The sequence below is a fragment of the Pundamilia nyererei genome, unplaced genomic scaffold, assembly GCF_000239375.1.
Source record: "Pundamilia nyererei isolate P.nyererei 1_Seehausen unplaced genomic scaffold, PunNye1.0 scaffold00027, whole genome shotgun sequence".
In the NCBI taxonomy this organism is placed as follows: Eukaryota; Metazoa; Chordata; class Actinopteri; order Cichliformes; family Cichlidae; genus Pundamilia; species Pundamilia nyererei.
Genome location: NW_005187428.1, coordinates 2,133,097 through 2,156,853, shown reverse-complemented (window position 1 = coordinate 2,156,853; position 23,757 = coordinate 2,133,097). Strand labels below are relative to the sequence as shown.

Here is a 23,757-nt window from a genome sequence, read left to right as displayed (position 1 = left end):
TCGGTGATTTCATACCTGTCGATTTTCAACTCCTTGAGCAGGCTAGGTTTGCAGAATAAGTTACTATGGGGGATGCACCCTAGTAAGAAATGATTGTTCTTTGTAAGTACAGAAAACCCTGGTAACCACAAAGTTACCTGGATAAGATATAATTCTGCTTTGCCGTACATGCCTCTGGTCCTGTGTTTGTAAAAGAAACCCAAATCATCACCCCTCCACCACCGTGTTTGACAGTTCATATGAGGTGTTTGTGCTGATATGCTTTGCTTTGATCTTCATTATGAGCAAAGATCTCCTGTTTGGTCTCATCTGTCCAAAGGACGTTGTTGCAGAAGTGATTGGTTCAGATGTAACTTTGCTAAGCTAACTTGTGTTACCATGTTCTTCTAAAAGAAGAAGCTTTGTCCTGTCAAGCCAGACTTGTTCTGTCTTTTTGTAATCATATTGTCATAAACTTTAAAATTTTCCATGCTAACTGAGACCTGCAGATATTTGGCTTTTTTGCAGTTTTTTGAGCATTGCATGGTCTGATTTTTGGGTGAATTTGCTGGGACGTCCACTCCTGGGAAGACTTTGGATTGTGTTAATGCACACCTTAATGCTCCAGATCAGCAAACTGCCAGAACTTCTCCTTTTATAGAGGTTCTCCCACTTGCTGATGATCAGTTAATCAAGTGTATTTGATTATCAGCTCTTGGCTGCTACTTACCCTATCAGTTCCCGTGGAAGCAGTAATGGTGTGCCTAGCACTTTCACAGGACTGCATAGAGCACTGCACACCTGTACTTCACTAAAGCAAATCTTCTAAAACATTATTTATTTCCCTACATTTTGTGGCTCAAATGCAGTCCAAAATGCTTTCCAACTACATCTGCTTTGAGTGTTTTGTGATGTGTTCTACATCCCACATTCTGAAATTGCAGTGTCAAAGTTGTCCTCACTTAGCTTCCAGTTTAGGAAAATTATCTTTTTTTCTCTAAGTTTGACATTCATGAATAAACACCAATATTAAACTGAGCTGTCCTCTCACAGAGCCCCACTTGTTGGTTTTGAAGTGACTGTTGTTGCCTCTGTGCATTGATAATTCTCTGAAACAAGTTGGGTCCTTGAAAGCTGCATGAATGCCGTGAAAGTGGAAGCTAGGCAACTAGGATGATAGAGGATAGGGCTGAACGATTATGGAAAATAATCTAATTGCGATTTTTTGCCCCAATATTGCGATTGCGATGCGATATGCGATTATTTTTTAAGGTCTTTGTCTTCTGTATTATTAAACAAAGACAAGCAATACATCATATAGTATGGCCAATACTATATTACATTAATTTTAAACTGTTCTTTCCTGGAAGACAGACCTCTGTTATGATGACATGAGGTGATGCATGAATTGATGACTGACATTTTTATTTAACTTCTTCAATCACAACAGTATATTTGAACATACACAATAGTTTATTTTTAGCTTACAAACATCTGAGCATAAAGTGCTGACAAGGAACCCTGGTGTAAACATTAAAATGAAAGTCAGTACAATGTGCCGATTGCAGAAATATATATAAAAAAAATCAGTGGCTTTACCACACTCAGTTTTTCGACATCTGTGAACTACTAGACAGTCATTCAATTAAAAAATAATATTAAATAAATAAAACTAATAAATAAAAAATACACACATCTTACTGATCTCTGCAGTCAGTAACATTACACATAAAGTGCAAACATAATAGCAATTGTATAAACACACACACAAACACGCCTTTAAAATTTAAAGGCGTGAAATTAGACGGTCTAGCCTTCTGATTAGCGTCATCGCTGTCTCGGTGGAGTTCAATAAACTCAGCCGTGTGCTCCTTGCTATCTAAAATATAACCAGACACTGGTGTAAATTCTCGACTGTCTCATACTTCTGTTTAATAAGTTTTCTGTTTGACGTTTAGTCAGCTGTGTGAAAACCAAGGAGGAACCCACCCGGGGGATTAATAAAGTTTTATTTTATCTAATCTAATAACTTTAATCTCAGCCAAACCGATTTACTCACGAACAAACAAAACACTGAAAAAAGCCCAACAATAACATTTTTAGGTTGTCTAAGTGACTTATATATTACGTTTAACCCGAGCAGCGAAACTCCGCGGTGATCTGAAAATGATGTGCCGGGAGTTGTGCCGTTCTCGGCCGCATCAGTAACCCTCGAGCTCGCGGCTAGCTGTCGAGCTAGCCGGAGGGTAGCAGACGCCTCTGAAAACGTCGAAGCACTTTTGCAAATATGGGATATCTTGATAAACCGAGCAGATATTTGATGTTTACACAACTACTTTCTCGCCTGAAAATATGTTAAAAGTTTGTTTTGTGACCCAGAAAGATTAGTATGAGTAATTTCAAAACTTAGTAGCGGCCGCCATTGCTGGAAACTGGAGTTCCAGCCGTGCTATGAATTCTGGGATATGGTAGTAATTTGGACAGCCTTCGGCGCGTCGCTGTGACGTAATCGGTCTACAAATGCGGCCTCAGGAGGATGCAGCCCATGAATTTGGACATGTCCAGAGTATAATCGCAGCCTTTGCGGTTAGAAAATTGCACTTGATCATGTCGCGATATTATCGCAAATGCGATATATCGTTCAGCCCTAATAGAGGACCTTGGTTGCTCTGCCTGAAGAAGACTGTTTACCACTTCCCACCATCACTGCTGTTCTCCATCTACACTGACTGTGCACAGACATTTCCATTTGCATCCGTGGCACCTCTGACCGCAGTGAATGCCTGCACAGCCATGTTGTGTTATCCAGTGTACTCGGAGAGTTGGAAGGATACAAAGCTGCCCTGTATCAGAGCACAGGAAATGTAATTGCACTTATTAAAATAATTCAGCTGCTATCTGACAGACTGATCTGTGGTTTCAGACAAGATTATCTTGTGCTCTTGGGAAATATTTGGCAGAAACCTTTTTTTTTTTCTTCAGCTCTTTGTGGGCACCAGTAGCTCTTAACAGCCTGTAAACTGACCATCGCTCTCTTTTTCATCATCAGTCCAGTGACCTCAAATTGCACATTACTGGAAAGTAGCCTGAGGTCCACAGGGTATTAGAATAATGGCTCCCAGCTCCACTTGTAGGGACCTTAACAGCTGCTGGATTTCACTGGATGTATTAGTCGAGTTCGTTTAACAGGCAGAAAGCCATTTTTGGCTGGTTGGAGAGAAATCCCCCTCCTGCAGGGAATGTTTGATTTATTTTTCTGCAAACTGGCATTTCTTAAACCAGAACCCAACATTAAAATATTCAGCCTACTCTACTACAGACAATATTTTGCATTTTTCTTTTCTATTACTAAAGTGCTAAATCTCTTCATTCAGTAAGTGGCAAACTCTTCTGTCAGTTGATTCAGCCAGATTCATTTTTGTTGAAAAACTGTTAATTTCTAGTTTATTCACAGGTCGACCTGCCAGTTGTGGTAATCTATGGTAAATGCCAGTTGGGTTCCACAGTGGTGGACGTCGGCCTTCAGACAACCCTCATGAACTCTGTTTCTGACATCAGTGGCCTGCTGGAGGTCATTTTGTAGTTCTCTGGCAGTACTGATCCAGTTTCTCTTTCCATAACCGAGTAAATACCATTCCTGGTGATGGGTTAAGTACCTTCGGCCCTTTTCAGCTCTCCTGGAGTAACTACCTCTCCTGGAATCTCCTGCATGCTCTTGAGACTGTGCTGAGAGACACAGCAGACCTTCTGGCGATGGCACATATTGATATGCTATCCGGGTGGAGCCGAACTACCTAATAACACCAAAGCAGCTGAAACTGATTAACAAACCCCTCTGCTTAACTGACCAGATCAGTCCCAGAAGTTTGAAGTTTTAAAGGGACTGGATGTATTTTGCAAGCGCACAGATGCAGCTTATGCTCCATTAGTAGCACCAACCTCCATTAGATGAGTCCTACAGCTGCTGACGAGACTTGGACAACAGTCAGATATCATCAAAATTCCTCAATATTTCAGGTCTTGCCACAGCATCCCATATTGGTTAACATCAGGGCAATGATGTTGAATCTTTGTCTTTTTCTTTTGACCGTTCAGTGGTTTGCTTCAGGTCATTTTTGTCATATCTGCATCTGCCAACCTCTCCTCACATCGCACTTTCCTCTAAAAGTTCTTGCTTTTTCATTGTTCCCTCAACTAAGCTTCAAACATAGTGTGCCACATTCAGCTTCTAACTCACCTTGCCTGCAGAACATCCCAGAAGTTTGGTGCAACATTCATGTCCTTCCATTAACATCATTTCTATTCAGAATTTTATTTTTCCCCCTAATAATGGGATTTTTAACAAGTTGTAGAGATTTTTGCAGGTGCTTAGCTGTTACTTCGGGTTCTTTATCACCTCATTCAGGATTACACGCTGTTCTCTTGGTGCGAGCTTTGCAGGACACCCACTCCTAAGGAGAGGAGTAACACTCCTGAATTTCCATTGTGGACACGTTGCCTTATTGTGGACTGATGAACAATTTAGGCTTTAGAAATTCTTGTGTAGTGTGTTCATTCTCTGTAATGCATTTTCAGGTCCTGTGAAAGTTTGTGTGCTCAAGGCCTGACTCATCTTTGTGGAGAAGCGTAATCACCAGACTTTCTATGGTTTCATTTATGGCTGAAGGGCACTACTTTATGTGTTCCACATAGACAATAAAAGTATGGTTATTTGCATAATTGAGCCTCTGGTACTCATTGGGCCACAACTGGGTGATTTGACTTTTACTTGGATTTTCTTTTTTCTTCAGCCGATCCTTGCAGAGGCCAAAGGTTTGTCAGATTTTGGGGTTTAATAATGAGAGAAATGGTGTCTAAAGCAGGAAGTGGAAGGCTGTGTCCTTTTCACAATTTTCTAGTCACTATAGTTTAAAAAAATTCAGACTGAGGAGCAAAATACCCAGCTGAGCAGATGATTGTGTGAAGACTGATTAAAAATAGTCTTTTGTGTAACTGCACAGTGATGATAGCAGATTTTGAGGGATCGTGGCTGAAAATTTGTAAAATTACATGTTGAATTAAGCCACCATCGTAGCAGTTTAGCCTTCTGTGAGAAAATGTTGTATCCTACAAGCCTGACTTTAGATTTTGGTTTCCAGTCTTAATGAGGGAGCCCACAAGGTTTCCCTGAACTGATTTCGAACTCGACTCAGGTTTCATCATCGCTTCTGTGTCTGATTTAAAGGTGTCTCCTCACTTTTCAGGAGTGACTTTAGGTATTACCTTACCTGGATTATCGACTTCCGACTCTTCCATCCCATATGTTGCGTAACTGCCCGCTCTAATGCATCTTACACAAGATGAATCAGTGTGATTACCCCGCAGTAACACAATGCAGGCACCGTCTGTGAATATCAGTAAGCAAGGCTCTGTTGTCAAAGCCCGCCACCTCCTCCATGAACGTACTTCCTCCGTCAAAATTGCCCCGCATTTTTGTAATCGCCAAGAACAACCAGCTGAGGTCGTGGCCTAGAATTTATTTATTTTTTCTTCTAGATGAGAGATAGGAGGCTCGCTTTGCATCTGCATCTGCAGCATCAGCCTCTGGTTTCATACAGAGAGCAGCCCACATTTCGCATTAGTCAGCCAGTTTGAGTTGGATATCTGCACATGGTGGTGTTGTGTGACTGCAGACTGTCACACACAGCTCGTTCTGTCATCCAAGAGCAGCGAAACGAGGAGCTCTGTGGCTCTGGGAGGAACTTAAAATTCAGACATTATTGAGTCAGTGTGCTGACTTGATTGTGCAGTCTTTGACACTGGGTCAGGAACAGTTTGCAGGCATACAGTCATTTTTATTGTGCGTAATATATTGAGATAAGCTTCAATAAAGGGCCCAATTTCGATGACTCTTTCTCTCATCACTTAGTGCTGCTCCCAAATAGCTGTTTAGTTAAGTTGCACTTTCGCTAATGATTATTGTCACTCCTCAGTTAATTATGCAGCTTATAAAATACTAAACTAATTCCACTTGCTAGATTGGAGTAGGTCAATTCTCAAATCTGAAACATGGAGCTTGAAAATATTCATCACTTTTGCTTTAATAGTTCTTTACTTGGCAAACTTAGTTTTTGTCTGATCAGTTTAATTCTTGCATAACTGCATCCATGTGTATGCATGTGCACACGCAGTGTGTGGGCAGCAGCATTGCCATATGCATGCTTCTAGCAGAGATCACACGTATTATTTCCTGTGAATTATGAACTAATATAATTAATTGAGTCAGAGCTTGCAGCACAGTTTGTCATGCTTCATGCATTGACATTGTAAGTTGTCATTCACAGGAAGTGATGTTGCTGCCTGTCAGTCTAGTGAGCAAGGGGGACCGAAACAGTGTTATACACCCTTAACCATGCTCTCTCAGTGAGTTCATAGGCTTCCTGTGGTTTTCTTCATTGTGTTTCCTTTGCTGCAGAAAGCAGAACACATGCTCTGAAAAACCACGCTCGAGAGTTGCTTGTCAGGCGGCGCGTGCTGATGGCGGAGGAATTTTGCACTTCGAATGTCCGTACAGCTGTGGAAATTGGTGGCGTGTGCTGAATAAGAATGACGCCCATTGCCTTAATGGCAGCAGCAGCTGTGGTGGGAAGATAGTGCTGTAACAGGCCAGCAAGTAGTGCACCAACTCATTCACCTGCACAAGCCCTTGAATTTGCATATGGTCCCACATCATATGTCAGAATGAGGTCAAGTCAGAAGGGCGCACGCTTCCAGCCTTCACCGTTCTGTTTGCGGTGAGTGCACTCCACCTCATCACACCTGGAGCATGGCTTTGCAACAAAGTAGTGTGCGTTTGCCCACACAGGCCTCTGCTTGTGTACCACGATACTGACTGACCCTCCCCCCTCTGTAAGAGGGAGGGATGGGGGATTAGCGTGGATTTGATGGCCATGGTGGGACTTACTGCAGCCAGTGGCGCTGAGTTTACAGCCTGTTGGGAGGTGGTGATTACACTATGAAAACATAATGGAGCCTGTGATGTTAGTCGCACTGGGTTTAGGAACACTGTAGATCTTCACTTTCTGTATATCCACACATAGACTTTAATTTTGATCCAGTAATGTAATAAACGAAGGGCATTTTCCTTCTTTTCCAATGAGCTGCCATTATTATCACGTACTTCCCAATTAGTAGTGTGAATCTATTGAAACAAGTTTCCAGTTTTGACAATAGTTAAAAAAACTTGTCAGTACTGTCACCTAATAAAACTGAAAAAGAAAAAATATGCTTCAGCGGGAAATCTAAACCACTTCAGCGTGCTGTGTCCACATAACCCGATGTGCAGTTACTTTTCTTGAGAGGTGCACATCAGGTTATGGCGTTGGGTTGAAGGGAGTTTAACCTACTGCCTATACTCATCATCTATGCACGAGAGAAACATTTATTTCCTGGGGTGACGCGTCGCCAGCTGTAGCAGCTCTTCCTCGGTAGCCTGGTTGTAATAAATGATGTGGATATTTTTCTTTCTGTGAAGCATTTTTTTGTTTCCATCTTTAGCTGGAACTGTTTTCTTGCATATTTTGAAACATACTATGCTTTGTTGGAGCAGCTGTGACAACAATTTAGTACTTGAAGAACTAAACTGTTGTCAGGCGGACATGGACTCTCCGTCTCAGACATGCCTGGGCTTGTTTCGTTATAGCCTGCATGTAGATGGATTTTGTTGCTAAACTTGGTATTGTTGCAGACAACATAGATGAAACTTTATTAATCCCTCGGGTGGGTTCCTCCGGGAAATTCAGTAACATGATGTGGCACAGCCCTACTGGCCGTGGTACTTTAGTAGTAGTCATTTATGATTCAGATGCCTCTCCAGGAAGGAGCTCATCCTGCAGGTTGCACAGACTCCAGTTCCTTTATCTTGAATTGCAGCTGGTGTCTGTGGTCTTTACTGTGCTCTGGATCTGCTGCCAGAATCTTCCGGTGGAGACCCGTTCTCACCAACCGAGAACCGACCAATACTCTAACATTACAATAAGAACAACATGTAAAAGCACGTAGAAACCGGAAAAGTGGATAATATAGATATACTTGTAAGAGGAAGCCCTAATGTCTGCTCCTTCAGATGTAAAAGGAACATACAGGAAGTAACATAAATATTTCAAACTATTTTGGGCTTAAATGTGATGGTTGATTTTGCAACTTGAGTAAAAGAAACTCAGTAATTTTGTCATAAGGAGTCTTCTTATAATAATTACATGATATATTATAGCACCACCTTTTTGAATAATAATTCCTCTGTGTTATCCTTTAATCCTAATGAAAGACATTAGAGTTGTAAGACTGTGTGCTAATCAATAATCTGCCTTTTAGATCATAATAAGCCCAGCTCATGTGACCCAGTAAATCTTTAAGAGCTTGACATCGAACCATCCTGAAGGTGTGCAATAAAAACAAGGAAAAAAGTCACCACGCTTCCTGCTCAGCAAGCTTTATTATCTATGTGGTATCATGGCAACAGATACAGATTGCTTGAGCAAATATTCCCCTAATTTGGTATTTGTTTTTAAAGGCGCTCACGTATGGAAGCAGATGGCAGAGGAAGACACGCTATCTGCCATCCTAAATGGGTGTTTTTCGAGGTTTTAAAAGTGTTTGCTGTGCTTTTGGCTGCGCGCAAGCGTCAAGCGTACGCCAGCACAGAAGGCTGCTGGCCATAGTCGGGGACTTGGCCAGTTCTCAGTAAATATTCCCAATATGCCGTTTGTGTACTCTGGCCTGTGTGCCTCTGAGTGCCCCCTATCTACTCACTGATGATGTGTCAATATTGTCTGAGCGCATATAAAGCAGGACTCTTTCTCTTTTTCTGTCTTGCTTTCTTCCAGCGGTGCGTTTTCTGAAGTGGTGATGGCTCGGGAGAAGGCCACGGGGAAGATGGTTGCAATCAAGTGTATCCCGAAAAAAGCGCTCAAGGGGAAGGAGACGAGCATTGAAAACGAAATTGCCGTCCTAAGGAAGTAGGTACCTCACATAGGCTGCATGTAAAAGTGCCAGAAGTGACCGTATTTGGATGATGGGGTGCCCTAGTTATCAGCTAATGCTTCCAAGCTCGTGAGAAGACTGCCCATTGCACAGATACAGAGACTTGCTAATCTGGAAAAGAACCTGACTCATAAAGTAGAATTTCATGCACCAGAACTGGAGCACAGACCTCAGGACAGTGCAATCACTGAAACTGTATAAAAAAGACAGCAGACTTGGGTTCAGGGTTGGGAGCAGAGCGTATACAGAGGGCGAACAGCTAGCTATGATAGGGGGGGACATTTGACTCAAGACACTTTGCTATTCCACAAAGCTGAAAAATGCACTTCCATTCAGACATGCTAAACATAATTACAACCATACACGCTCAGTGCACTCCTAAAGAAATGTAGCAGTCATAAAAGCGCAAAAATATCTTCTAGATTGCAGAGGCAAAGCAGGGGGCGAACAGGAGAGAGATGTTGTTTAGGTGCAGAAGTGAATTAATGAGCTCACCACACACTAGAACAGCTGACTGTGAGCGCACAACGTCCTCAACACGTTTAATTTGTTTTGCAATTTTCAGCGGTTTAAAAGTAGCTGTAGAAGCTGGAGCTGCACAGGCCCATCAGCTCCGTCATGCTTGTTACCATGATTGCTGCACATTGCTACTGTTAACCAAATAATTAAATTAAACTTGCACTGCAGTAACTTATCAGGCGATGGATGTTTAAGTTTTTCATTATTACCGAACTGCATTGCTTAGTGTAAGCATAATAATAGAATTCAGCTGAATGAACAGTAGGGGCTACCAAACCAGGTCTTCACGGCCCTCTACGAACTTGCTCTGTCCCCATAAAAATCTCAGCTAGAGCCGCCTCGCGCTAATGCCATCAAGTTTCAAAACACCAAGATGGTGTTCATAAAATGTTAAGCAGTCACCAGTGGGTAATTTAATTATGACTGTGGTCATCTTTTATATACAGTCTATGCTTACAATCCACACACAAAAAAATATTTGACAGATGGTGCCCTTAATAAACAAAAACCCTTTTATCTCAAGCTAACATTGCTGAACTCCAAGTCAGTGAAGCCTGGCAGAATCTGTGTTAAATTGTTTTTACTGTGCCATGTTTATCTCTGATTTAAAGTTTGGTATTTTAACTTCACTGAATGATGAAGCGAGACTCAAGTGGCCTTTCGAGGAACTTTGTTGACCCAGCTGCAGGGTTGTTTAGCAAGGTTCGTGTCATCCTCTGGGGAAACTTGTTTCTCTTTCTCTGCAACCCTGAGCTGGTTTATTTAGTCTCAGTTTATTTAACAGTCATTGTCGGGCTTAAGTGACTTCCTCACCTAATCCCATCTATCGATTTATTTTGCGTGTACACACATAGACACACACCCACACACCTACAGGGTATGATAGGATTGCTCTGACACCAGGTGACACTCCATCCTCCTCCAGGGCCTGATGGGTAATTGCTGCAAGAAGCTCAGTTATCACTCACTCTTGAAGTGAGTGCCTGGTTACAGTTGCTATCCTTTGACTTCCTCTCTTTTTTTCCCCCCCTCCCTGTCATGGTTACGCATCCATTTTCCTTCTCGTCCTCTTACCCTTTACTCGTCTGTGTTAGTCTAACAGGCCTCAAACCGAAACCTCATTTTCATTCTGGACTTTGAAAAGGAGAGAAGTTGTGAAGATTGTTTGGTCCTTTGAGACTCTCCCCGCCTCCTCTTTTTCCACCCCCACACTGGCCCTTCTGAAGATGCTCTGTCATCTGTGTATCACCTTGCCTTTGCACACTTTTTTTCCCCCTATCTTGGTTACCTGGACACAGGCTCTCCCAGCATCTGTGTTATTTTCTTCAGGTGCTCCTGCTAACAGGGGTTGCCGTTCATGACTCATCGCTCCGTGTCATCTAAGAATCCCCACACTCGCTGCCATTTACAAAAGGTTTTTTTTTTTTTTCCCCCACCCTGTATGAACAATACATTACACTAGGTTCATTTTTCGTAACTGTGGACGTGCACACATTCTATAATGGAAAGCAAAAAGGGCTTTCAGTCGACAGGGCATCATTTTAACCAAAGAAAAGTCTAATTAGACCTCATTTGTAGCCTGTGCTGAAATGAACAGAAGCTGACAGCAAGAAAAGTGAATTTTCTTTTCTCCTTCTGCAGGATAAAGCATGAGAATATAGTGGCTCTGGAGGACATCTATGAGAGCTCAAACCACCTGTACCTCATAATGCAGCTGTAAGTACATCAAGCCACCACTGGTCAGCTCTTTGCTTCCCATTTGGCTTGTCATTTTGATAATGTCGTTTTTTGTTGCTTTGTTTTTTTTGCTTGAGTAAGTGTCTTTAATATCCTTGAGACATCTTTGCTGAAGTAAATGCAGCAATGCTTTAAAGAGACAGGAGTCCATTTTTGTAAGAGTAGTGCAATTTACAAAAACAACAACTAACGAGTATGTTTCCATGCAGTCCTTTAGGTCACATTTGTGTTTCTTGCAGAGATAATAATCAGTATATTGTTGACATTCCCTTATATGTTCAGTAAACATGAAGCTGAGCCCACGAGTTATCTTGGCTTGGCATAAAGACTGGAAACACTTGGGAACAGCTAGCTTGGCTTAACTTTAGAGGCAAAAAAAGCATAAGCTTTTACAAAGATTTTACAAGGAGCTACATGCTTATAATGGACACTACTGAATTTTATTTTTAAGAAAGAAACAAATATCACAGATAATGTGATAGATGTGCATAGATCCACAGGCTGTATATAAAAGATGGACGTAACCACAGTGACAGCTGATCTGCTGGTCAGTGAAGTGCCTTTTTCAGACCTTGTGCTGAGGATCGACCTTGTTGCCATATTAGTGTTTTTGAAATCGGATGGTGGCTATAGACTGTATATAAAAGATGGACATAGTCACTGTTTTGTAACATCAGCATTGCGGGCTATTGATTTATTTATTTTGGAGCTAAACGATACGATATTTGAATGAGAGTGCAGCGGTATCATGTAAGGCAGGGGTCTCCAACTCCAGGCCTCAAGGACCAGTGTGCTGCAGGCTTTAGATATCAACCTGGGTCAACACACCTGACTCAAATGATTATTGCATTAACAGGCCTCTGGAGAACTTCAGGACATGTTGAGGAGGTAATTTAGCCATTTAAATAAGCTGTGTTGGATTAAGGACACCTCTAAAACCTGCAGGACACCAGCCCTTGAGGCCTGGAGTTGGACACCCCTGATGTAAGGGAAGCAGGTTTGGTGGGTGCATCTCACAGCAGGAGATACTTGCTAACAAATGCTAAGTAGTGGACTGATAAGCTATTACTGTTTTATTCACCAAAACTGGGCCCACTGACTTGACTTTTGGATCCAGCCTCAAGTGAAGTTTCAGGCATTTTAGCAGTAGCTTCTGAGGGTATAACAAACAAGGGATAACTCATGTTTACATTGTAGCACAGCCTGCTATATTGTCCTCCTTGTCTCTAACACGGACAAGGAGTAACAGGGACAAGTAATTTTCAGAATCAACATGTGAAACTTGCTACTGAGATGCCAGACTCACCAGGAAAAGGTTTACTGGGGCTGTAGATCAAATGAACAGTAGGCTTATTTTCTCATAGACATTTATGCAGACTTCTAACCAAAGAAGTTGCTAACTGCTAGCCTCCTCAAAAAAATTGCAGGTTTAAGGCACTTCTGCCATCACTTCTCAGACCTTTAAGCTGCACTTTTTTTCCCCATTTTTCCACGTTGTTGTCATTAATGAATTACTTAATAAGATTTTTCGTGTTTATTGTCGGGTATGGCTGTTTCCACGGTTGTTTAAGCTCACTGTGCAGCTAAGAATCACTTTTAGGGGACAGATGGGAGGATGGTATCAGTCTTCTTATCCGATTGTCTACAAGAAAGATGATCAATTTATCCTTATAGCAACAATGAGGAGCACATGCATAGCTGTCTGTGGAGTGAAGTTGTGGAATAAAAGGCACTCTGCAGAAATTCTTCTTTGCCATTATGCCGTTTTCCTGCAAACTGCACGTCTTCATGATTTCTGACACCTTTTTCCCTCCCCGGATAATTTCACAGCATTTGTGAGTGATGCACCAGCAATTTAGCCATCCATTACCCGGCCTCTTTGTATCTCTCAAAGGTGCTTAGTGTTTCCGAAGTCTCACTTACGTAAATCTTATTGGTAGCACTATATGAAAGCGCATATTCTTAACTTAATATGAGTCAGTGTTTTTGGTGGGAGTTTTCCCTTAGTTAGCTGCAGTTTAAAGTAATTGAAAATAGCTGGTTCATCAGTTTCAAACAATAATAAACGACTGCTGCATAATGAGTCATCATAGATGGAATTAAAAAAGAAGGTATTTTAGAGCTTTAGCAATATTTCATAGCCGCAAAGTAGATCATTTCATACAGATGAAGCAAACAAGAAGATGCCTATTTTTAGCTTCCTTTCCTTCCTTCTTACAGGTTGTTGTGTTTTATAAGTTGTTTATTTTAATCAAATAAAAAAACTATTACATTGGGAAGTGACTAAAAGCTAAACAAATTTAAACTGCAGGCATAAATTGGATTATACAAGAAGTGACTAAACTATAGAAATGCATGCAAGGAGCTTCAGTAGAGATTTAGAGGAAATCCCTGAGGGTGAACTTCAACAGGAAGGCTGTTTGAGCGATCCGGAGTGTTGGTTTGGAGATTTTCGTGCAGGTACAAATAAGTAAAGAAGCCCACACTTTTCCTGTGCAAGGGCCCTTTCATTCACTGCTGCATGTAAGGCGTGCAGCAGCTTCAAGGGGAAAATGCAAGCAGGCAAGAATTTGTGGTGTTAAAATGAAATATCAAATTAGAAAGAGCAAACAGTGATACATAAAATGAAAAACAGTAATGCGTTTAATCTTTCTTTGCCTTACGCCTGCTTTTTGTAAAGCACTGCAAATACAGTTTTATGTAACCTTTCCCTCTGCTGTTGTGTGCGTGGACTGACAGGGTGTCTGGAGGCGAGCTGTTTGACCGCATTGTAGAAAAGGGCTTCTACACAGAGATGGATGCCAGTCGGCTTATTCGGCAAGTTTTGGACGCAGTCAACTATTTGCACTCCATGGGCATAGTACACAGAGATCTAAAGGTACTGCGGTATTTGATATTCATAGTCAAACTTCTTTTTTTGTTGGTGTTGATGAGCTGACTGCACTTTTAGTGCTTAACCAGGAAACCTCTTCAGTCACCCTGTAAGGAGGAAATCCCCGCTGTTCAACCTGTGCGAGTGCCATTATACTCACTACTCATGACCCGCAAAGGTTAAATGTCAGGGATTTTCCTTTTCTGAAAAACCGTCAGAGCTTCCTGGATGTCACATTTTGCCTGACATCTTAATGTCTTGGTGACTAACATCAATCTAATCGGAAGAATCTGATTATCATCTGGTGGCTGCCTTCCACCAACCGCTCAAGTTAACGTTTACAGCCATGTGTGTCCAGACTTGACCTTTTAGATGTAAAATGTTGCGGCTTTATGATTTAATCCAATTAGAGACTGTGTAAAAAGTTGTTAAAAATAGCTTAAGTAATGTCTTTCGTAGCAAAATGTAGACAAAGAACTGCCACAACTGCTGCCAGCGCACACATGACATGACTTCTAACTAAACGCAGACAGACATGCAAATGCATAGGTTTCAGCTTTTGTCTTCTTTTATGCTTTCAGCCTGAGAACTTGCTGTATTTCAGTCCTCACGACGATTCAAAGATCATGATCAGTGACTTTGGCCTGTCAAAGATGGAGGGAACAGGTGGCGTGATGGCCACCGCCTGTGGGACGCCAGGATACGTCGGTGAGGATGCCCTCTGACGCCCTGGCTTTGCTGAAAACTTACTCAGAGACAATTAGATGGTCTCGCTGGCTGAACGTGACCTAATTTAATCTGCCAGTAGCTGCAGGTTAACCTTAGCCATCTGCTTCAGGCACTCGACCAAATATTCACATTGTCCTCCAGCCTCTGTGGCGTCGTGCATGCAGAAAACTGCTAGCATTGCTTTACTGCATAAATATATATGATGTTTTTAAAAAAGAACATTTTGTTGTTGCAGCTCCTGAAGTTTTAGCACAGAAACCTTACAGTAAAGCTGTGGACTGCTGGTCTATTGGGGTCATCGCTTATATTCTGTGAGTAATCATTTTAAAATTCTGCCTTAGTTCTCATACAGGGAGCATGCTTTTCCTTTGTTTCTGTCCTATTATACACACGGTCAAACTTCCAAATAAAGAGGTAAAAGTATGAGAAAGTGAATCAGCTTGTGATTCACAGCTTTTTTGTTTTTCTACTTCCTACTTTTTTTTAAAATTTATTTATTTATCATTTTTATGTAAGGAAATCTGCAACAGTCATGGGGTACCCAGCAAGTAGACAGAGCCTATTTATGGACCACAACACCAAAACCAGCTGCATCTCCCCTAAAGTGTGCTCATGGGGATTCCTTGACAATTAGGAGTGAATGGGACGAAATGGCTAAAAATGATTATTTACTGCCAGCATAAAATCTGTAGGGATTTTTGCAAAGAAAGCCCCTCTAGTGAAGTCCCTAAATTAAAAAGAAGAAGAAGCTTTGAGCTGTAAATAAGCATAATAGGCCCCCATTTAAACAGAAACTCTTTATTCAGATCAGAAACTGAGCGGAAAACCTCAGTGAGATTAAAAACCTCTTTGCTCAAAGTGTCCTGATTAAGAAAGGGAGATATATTAGTGAGCAAACACAATGAAATAGATAATAAGATTGAAAATGAAAGATAAACGGCGGTCTCTCTAGTCATGCAGTCAGCTGATCTATTAGGATGTACTGTGCGCAGTAATGCTACGAGCTAAATGCTAGGAAGCCGGTATTTTTGAGCAGATCAAGAATTGGACAAAGATGAAAAGCGGTTAAGTGATTCAACTAAGTTATTAGGAATCACCTCTGTACTGCCCGGATCTCTGAAGTGGTTGCAGGCTGACTATTGGTGCCATTTCTTGACCTTGTGTATATAAAATTATAAAATAAGTGCAATTGGGGACAATTAGGATTTCATATCTTAAGAAAAGTAATAAACTGCAGTATATAAAAGCAGTCTAAACAGCTGCTCTTCCTATAATTCAAAGCCTGGAAGGCTTTCAGTAGAAAGTGTTACACAAAGCCGCCAACCTAATTATGCAAAGTGGTGTCGATCCCTGGTGTAATGATCTTTTTCTTAAGTGCAGCGAATTTTAAGGTCATTAAGTGTTTCTGATGTTAACAAAAGACGCTTCTGCCTGATGTTTGCTGTAGAAAAAAGTTTAGTAATAATAATAATAATAATGCAAAAATTCCCAATCATGTTGCACATGTGTAATTTGAATGCCCGCACCGTCTGTGCCTCTGACTGTTCTCTCTCTGTATTCATGTGCTCGCCATAATCCCTCGGAGGCGCCTCTTGTTGCGTGCTATGCGAAAAATCAAACTGCTTGTAAATGAGATTGGACCACAGCAAATCCTTTTAGATTTGGGTTAAAGTTTGATGATGGCTTTCACACTGGCCGTCGTTGTGTAATCGCACCCTCTTCATCTTTTCAGGCTTTGTGGTTATCCTCCTTTCTACGATGAGAACGATTCGAAGCTGTTTGAGCAGATCCTCAAGGCAGACTATGAGTTTGACGCGCCGTATTGGGACGACATATCTGACTCTGGTGAGTTTTAGCTGTCAGTCTTTGTGTTGGAGGGAAATATGGTAACATTTCTATTTCATGAATTCTGTACTTAGAAATGTTATGTAGAAGAAATAACTAGACCATGGTTAGCCAAATCCAAAAATGTAAATTGTGTCACTAAATAGAAGAAATGATAGCATCACCTCAGTTTCCTGTTCTTAGCTGACTGCTGTGGTCTACTGCTGCTGTAGCTCATCTGCTACAAGATGCTCAGTTCAGAGATGCTCTTGTGCGCACCTTGGTTGTAACAACGGGTTATTTCAGTTGCTGTTTCCTTCCCTCAAAGCACAGTACAGTGAGTTCTCTGTACTCAAACGGTCTTCACAGTCACTGTATATCAGTGCAGCAGAGGACGTTTGGGGTGCAGTGGAATAGATTCACATCATAGATGTACAGCTGACCAATCTGGAGCAGCTGTGTGATGCTATCATGTCAATATGAATCAAAATCTCTGAGAGATGTCTCCAGCACCTTGATGAATCTGTGCTGCAAAGACTTAAAGCAATTCTGAAGGCAAAAGGGCGTCCAACCAGATACCTAAGAAAGTGGCCACTAAGTGTATGTATCAAAATTGGCCACCTTTAGGTTCTGTGTGTGTTTTGAAGTCCAGAGTTTTCAGTTTTGATATTTTTGTCTGTTGAAACTGGGTGTAATGATAATTTGAAAGGTGTGTTGAGCTTGTTAGCTAATGTTAGCACAAGCTGGCTAGTTTCCTTGCCAAGGTGTATTTGTGAAATCAGCTGGGATGCTAGCGACAGCCTTAGAACAAAAAGGAATCTACTCTAAGAACTGTACTTTCATGGGCCCATTCCCGAACTGAAATCTCTCAAAATCTTCTGCCATCTGTCCAAACCTATAATACCAGCTCTGATCATCATGTGAGACTATGAAGGCTCTCCATCTTTGTGTTTTCATTGATTCACTTTAATCTACAGACACTTTGCTTTGTACATGTACATTGTAAATTTGTAGAAGCTTTACTTCCTCTATAGAGAAGACGTATAAAACAAATTAAAAGCTTTTTGTCATTAAGTGACTTCTTGCAGCCACCTTGCAGTAACTTCACAGCTCTCCAGGGGGCCACGGCACATAATTTTGGAAATGCTTCCCTTGCATACCTTACTGCATCTTATCTCTGAACAAGCAATATGTGGATCTGACAGAGACACCCACATTGCTGCACACTCGTATGGTCGCAGCATGTTAGCCACGGGGTAGCCATCTGGGTAGCCAGATAATAAAGAATACCCTGCTTGTTATTGTTTACTTTATTTTACTCTAAATGGGACATAAATGATCAGTCTCTATGGACGGCATGAAAGTAGGGATTGAGACAAGAGACTCATTAGGAAAGCGTTTAATGAGGGCTTAAATCATGAGAAAAAAAAAAGGAGGCTGCTGAGCAAAGGGCAGAAATCACTAAGAAACCTAAAGACACTGCATGTTCATGCCGGCCCGGCTTAAAGCATACTTTGCATCATCATCTCTTTTGACTCTAATGTGGGTCATTATTTACTAAATGAACATCACGTTGAGTTCAGTAAGACTTAAAACTACTAAATGTGACCATAGACTGATGAGGGTAGTGTTTACTGAGGTCATAAACCAAGTGAGACAGAAGTTCATTTTTCCTATAGACCTCCATATATTTAGACTTCTTTTCACTGCCACCTGCTGGGCATTAGAAAGAATGCAGGCTTGGGACCAATTCGCTATTAATACTCTAATGGTTGTCGACTAATAATAATACTTAATTGGAGACTTCAACTCTGAATTTATTGTGCAGTTTTGGTTTCTCTTTATCTATTTAATTACATGCGTTTTGTCTAGAATTGTATTAATATCATATAAATTCACTTATCCAGTTCAGGGTCGCAGGAGGAGTGGGAGCCTGTTACTGAATGATATAGTTTTTTTTTTCTCATCTGGATGAACTTTTGACTTTTTGTTTTTTAATTCCCTCCTCAGCCAAAGACTTCATCAGCTGCCTAATGGAGAAGGATCCAGAGAAGAGATTTACTTGCGATCAGGCCCTTCAGCACCCCTGGTGAGAAACTGACCGTCGCCACACTGCGTCCCATCCAGACAATCACAGGGAACCACACATCTCGGTGCGATTACACAGCAGTGTTACGCAGATTGCCGGGCTAACGCATTTATCACGGAGTGCTCGTCCTCCCACTGTCATCTGTCACCATGGCTTCGAGCCGCGAGTCCACCTCTGCTCTGCATCGCCGGCCCTCGGAGAGAAATCTGCTGATTAAATGGCTGCCAATTAGTGGCTGGTGTCGTGAAGGATCCTCGAAGAATGTGGACTCTGATGAACAATTGGGATGTCTTCCCAGGCCTGCATCAGAGCTTAACGAGAAAAATAGCGTGGGCTGCTGTCTCCAGCTGAGGTGGCCAATAAGTCCTTTAGCCAGCGATGCATATTTTCGAGGTTTCGGGCAGGTGGTCCCTCTGATATAAATATGTGGCTTGTGACACCGGTAACAGCTGTCGTAACGGAGAGAAATGAGTTTCATTGACGATATTTCGTGCCGAGATATTGTGATGAATGAGGCAGAACGTGATACGGTGTGCGAGCACCTGCTGAAACATCGCCCCATCAATCAAAGACGTTTTCGCTGAATGGGGAAAAAAATCACGGCAGCAAATTGGAAAACAGCATGAGGATTTTACACATACAAATATAAGTCCTCTGGGTAATGCTGTTTTGGTTTGTGTGTATTGTCTTTTATATTTGATCTGTTTTTTTGTTTTGTTTTCAGGATTGCTGGAGACACTGCTCTGTGTAAGAACATACACGAGTCAGTGAGTCGACAGATGAGGAAAAACTTTGCCAAAAGCAAATGGAGGGTGAGACTTCATTTTTCTCAGTTGTTCAATATCACAAAAGAAAAAAACACGATATTCTAATATTTTCTCTTTTTAGGGGGGAAAAAGTCATGGAGTCGTTTGTCTTTCTACAGAAATCTGTCTTGGTTACTCTTGTCTGTTTACAACATCTCTTCACAGCAAGCCTTTAACGCCACCGCTGTGATCCGCCACATGAGACGCCTGCAGCTGGGCACCAGCTTTGGCAGCAGCATCTCCAGCTCCAGCTCCGTGTCCAGCTCTCAGAGCCGAGGTCCAGCCAAGAGCCAGTCTGTGGACTGCGCCCCGCTCTCCCTGAAGGACTGTGAGTGACATTTCACACACGACCACGTCTCAGTTTTAGCGCCACGCTCAGCGCAGCCTTTTCACTCTCCTGCCCACTTCATTAAGCTAAATGACAACTGTTTAACAAGCTCTCGAGCTGTGAGTTTTTTCAAATTAAACAGTCTAAATGGAGTTTAACATGTGAAATGTGGTCCTAATTTAATTTTTTGTTGAATTTAGTTTGATGTCAGCGCTTACAACACTGTGCAAAAATCTTGAGCCCCCCCCCCATTTCTTTCTATTTTCCTAACAAGGAGTGATTTTGAAAGTGGTCGTGAGCATTAGCTCTCCAGGCTTTCTGAAAGCCTTTCAGAGTTTTTATTTGGACATTGGCTGCTCTTTACTCAGTCTGAAAGGCATGTTCTTAAGAAACTGAAAAAAAAAATCCACCAAAGCTTCGGTTGATCAGCCCAGTGCTCGCTGAAGCATCAGAAATGGTCTCAGTAGAAGAGTGACTGTTAAGAAACCATATCTAAGGGAGGGAAACGGACAGAAAAGGCTGATGTATTCCACATTATAAAAGTACTGGACTGAAAATCAGTGGCAACAGGTCAGATTAATCCAAATTTAAAATTTTTGGTTCAAATGGTCATCAGTAATTAGAGGTACAACAGTATGGTTCCTCCAAATTCTTCAACTTCACCTCAAATCACCAGCTAGTTATTTGAAACTTAGACACAACTGGGTGTTCCAAAAAGACAATGAGCCTAAACACGCATCAAAACTAGTGTAGTAATGCATAAAGACAGCTAATGTTTACCTTCTAGAATGGCTTTCCTGAATCCTCGACCTCAATCATATTGAAAATTTGTGGACTAAGGAAACCAACCCATTTAAATGATCTAAATTGTGGTTCAGCGTCCAGCCAGCTGGCTGATGGCTACCAAAAGTAGAAAATTATAGAGAAATCCAGATTGTCTTAAGACTTTTGCATGTTATTATAAAAATGATCCACTTTTACAAAAACACATCTTTGACAAAGGGGAAAAAAATCAATGCGGCTTCTCAAATGTGAGGATTTTATTTTTTTTTAAATTAAAAGCTAATAAAAATAACCAGCAGGAACGCTGTCAGTTGAATCACTCTGCTGTAATGCACAACATGAAAGTGTTATCAATGGTTTTACCATTTATGTGATCCAGGATCAAATAAAGGCTCAAGTAGCCATAAAAAGGCAGAAGCTGAATAAAATGATGGGTTCTTATTGGCGTACAGAGAGGCTCACAAACACTGTTTCTCTGAAGCATCTGTAGATCTGTTTTTCAAGGGCTGTTTACGCAAAAATCAGCTGCACTGTGGGTTGTGATTAACATGTATAGATGACTAAATAATCCAGTATTTACAATATTTTAGTATTTATTCGTTTAACTTAAAACTACAGGGTTCAATTGTTACAGGAGATCTAGCAAGCAGTTGTGGTCGTGCTCATTATTATTTGTTGGCAACTTTCTTTATCTTGGAGTTAATGGCATGTGATTCATTGCTGAAGGAAATCTTTTTCTCCCACAGGTCACCCTATAGATCCTCTGCCATGTGCTGCTAAAGCGTACCATCAGGACTCAGATGCCCCCTCTCCCACTCGAGAGGAGCCCCCAGCGTCGGCCGAGCCGCCCAGGCCACGACCCTCCACTGTTACCGTCATCCACACGGGGACTAAATGACGCCAGGTTCCGCGGGAGGTGAGCTGGGAGACCACGGAGCTTTGAGACTTGGGTGGGTAAAGAAGAAAAAAAAAAAAACCCATCCCAGGCCTCGTGATTCAGTGTCGTTACCCAGTTTGCCCGTCCCGCCACCTCCCATCAGTTTCTGCCAAAACGAAAAACAAGAAACGGGAGGAATTTAAGGAGCGCTGGCTCAGCTCCATTTGGATCAGCACAGCTTCCCCCTCTGCTTCCCTTCACATTGTCATTTAGACCTGGAAGCACAGAGGTGGGGTGAAGGGAGCCTCTCGACCGAAGGTGTTACTGTGTGGAGGCCGTGCTCAGCCTGGATCAGGGCTGCCTGGCAGATAAAAGAGTGTCTGGTCTCGAAGTGCCACACTAAAGGAAACTCTTTATTGAAGCTGCTGTCTTTTCTGTTGTTTTGGGACGGGACCTTCCACTGTATGCCTTGTGTCGATGTCCTGCCTGGAGCTGCTGAGTGGAGTTGTGTTATGCAAGTGAAATATAAGCTTCAAGCTGTGGTTACTAATTGTGACATCATCTGCACTCTGAACTTTCTCGTTGTTTTTCTTCTGGCTCACGGCATCGTAAACTCCTGACGGTAGTGATGTTGTTCCTTTTTAGCTTTTCAGTGAGTGGACGTGAAGCAGGACGGTGTGTTTTCAATCATGGCGGCGATCGCTGAGGGGACTACTGCGTTGCACTAATGTATTGGAATATTTATTTTCTTATAATACGTTATGAATTTTTGTAAGAATACCAGTCGCAGAATCATGTAAATGTGTTATTAAATCAAACTGAAGTTGCCGAATTGTACGATACAGTATCTACTAGTTGTTAGTTTGTAATTGCTGTTTTATTTGATGACTTGATTGACGTGACTGTGAAGTCCTCTTTAACCACACGAGGGCGACCACACGTTGTTGCTCTGTGACCAGTTCTCAGGGATCTGCAGGGACGTGAAGGTGAAGCTGACCAAACTCCAAGTGATCAAGCTCTGCTGTTTCGGTGAACATGGTGAGGTTATTCCTTGAAAATACTGCATATTGTTCTGATGTGCCAGAGATGTTTCCTTTCTTTTAAAGCAGTCTTGCCAAATAGTTTTTTTTTTCCTCCCTTTAAAAACCTGGAATCATATTTGGATGTAAAGAAAGTGTTGACCAGTGACGTGTGAATTTATGTCTGTAGTTTTTAAAAAAAAAAATGAAAAAAATGACAAATGAATGCGAATGTATTCAGGAGTCGAGACCAATCCAATCAGTGGTGTCCAGTTGAGTAGTTGAAATATCATGCTCTGCTTCCGCTCGTGAAGTGGCTGGTCTGAAAACGGCTCACTCACTCTGTGTTTAATCACTGTGCTTTCATACCAGCCTGTTGAATTTAGCAGAAAGACTCTTTCTCCTTCTCTCCCTTACCGCTCGCTCTCTGCAGACTTTCACACAGAGCAGTGAAGGCATCTGTCTTTGTATTTTTCTCTGTGGTAACCACTGGATTTTTACCAGCTCAATATGAAAGGAGAAAAGAAAGAAACCCTTCACGACGGCATCTCCAGTTTTGAGGGTTTTGCAATCTTGAATTATCCCCAAAAAAGAGAAGAAAATGTGGTGAATATCAAAATGGACTTTGAGCTTTTACTTACTGTAAATACAAATCTCAACAAGCTTTGGGTTGTGTTTATTTTGGTCTTCCCTATATTTCCCACCACCTCTCCTGGATCGGCAAAAGAAAGCAAATTATAAAGCACTGGAAGTCCCTCAGTATGCATGTATTACATATTATTACTGAAATGTGCTTTGGAGTTGTAGAGATTTGTGCATTAAAAAGAAGCTTGTTTGCATGTGTGGTGGTTGTCTTTTTTCTTTAAGTTAGATTTTGTACCCATTGCCTGTACAGTTTATATGCCATACTGCAAATAACTCCCCCCCAACTGCATTATCTATAATCCAGGAGTCCGGGGCATCCTGAAAAGTTGAACACTTTGAATAAAACACTTCCCATTTCTTCACAATACAGCACATTTATTTTATTTATGTAGAACAGGGGTGTCAAACATAAGGCACAGGGGCCAGAATAGGGCTGTAGGAATGTGGCCCATGGGACAGGTCTGGGAAATGCGAAGTAAAGAATAAACATTTGGGCTTTAAACTGGATTTTATTTATTTCTTACAATTT

At 41.6% G+C, this 23,757-nt stretch overlaps 1 protein-coding gene across 1 annotated transcript in view; it reads left to right on the top strand.

Moving 5' to 3' along the window:
- camk1db (calcium/calmodulin-dependent protein kinase 1Db) overlaps positions 1–23,422 on the top strand; it is a 28,582-nt gene extending 5,160 nt beyond the window's left edge. The window contains exons 2-11 of the mRNA XM_005728104.1: positions 8,844–8,975; positions 11,161–11,235; positions 13,996–14,134; positions 14,710–14,836; positions 15,093–15,168; positions 16,590–16,702; positions 18,692–18,770; positions 19,495–19,582; positions 19,742–19,904; positions 21,434–23,422. Coding sequence (XP_005728161.1) covers positions 8,844–8,975; positions 11,161–11,235; positions 13,996–14,134; positions 14,710–14,836; positions 15,093–15,168; positions 16,590–16,702; positions 18,692–18,770; positions 19,495–19,582; positions 19,742–19,904; positions 21,434–21,585 — 1,144 coding nt within the window. The 3' untranslated portion in view covers positions 21,586–23,422. The remainder of the gene's footprint in view (positions 1–8,843; positions 8,976–11,160; positions 11,236–13,995; positions 14,135–14,709; positions 14,837–15,092; positions 15,169–16,589; positions 16,703–18,691; positions 18,771–19,494; positions 19,583–19,741; positions 19,905–21,433) is intronic.
- Positions 23,423–23,757: the final 335 nt, after the last annotated feature.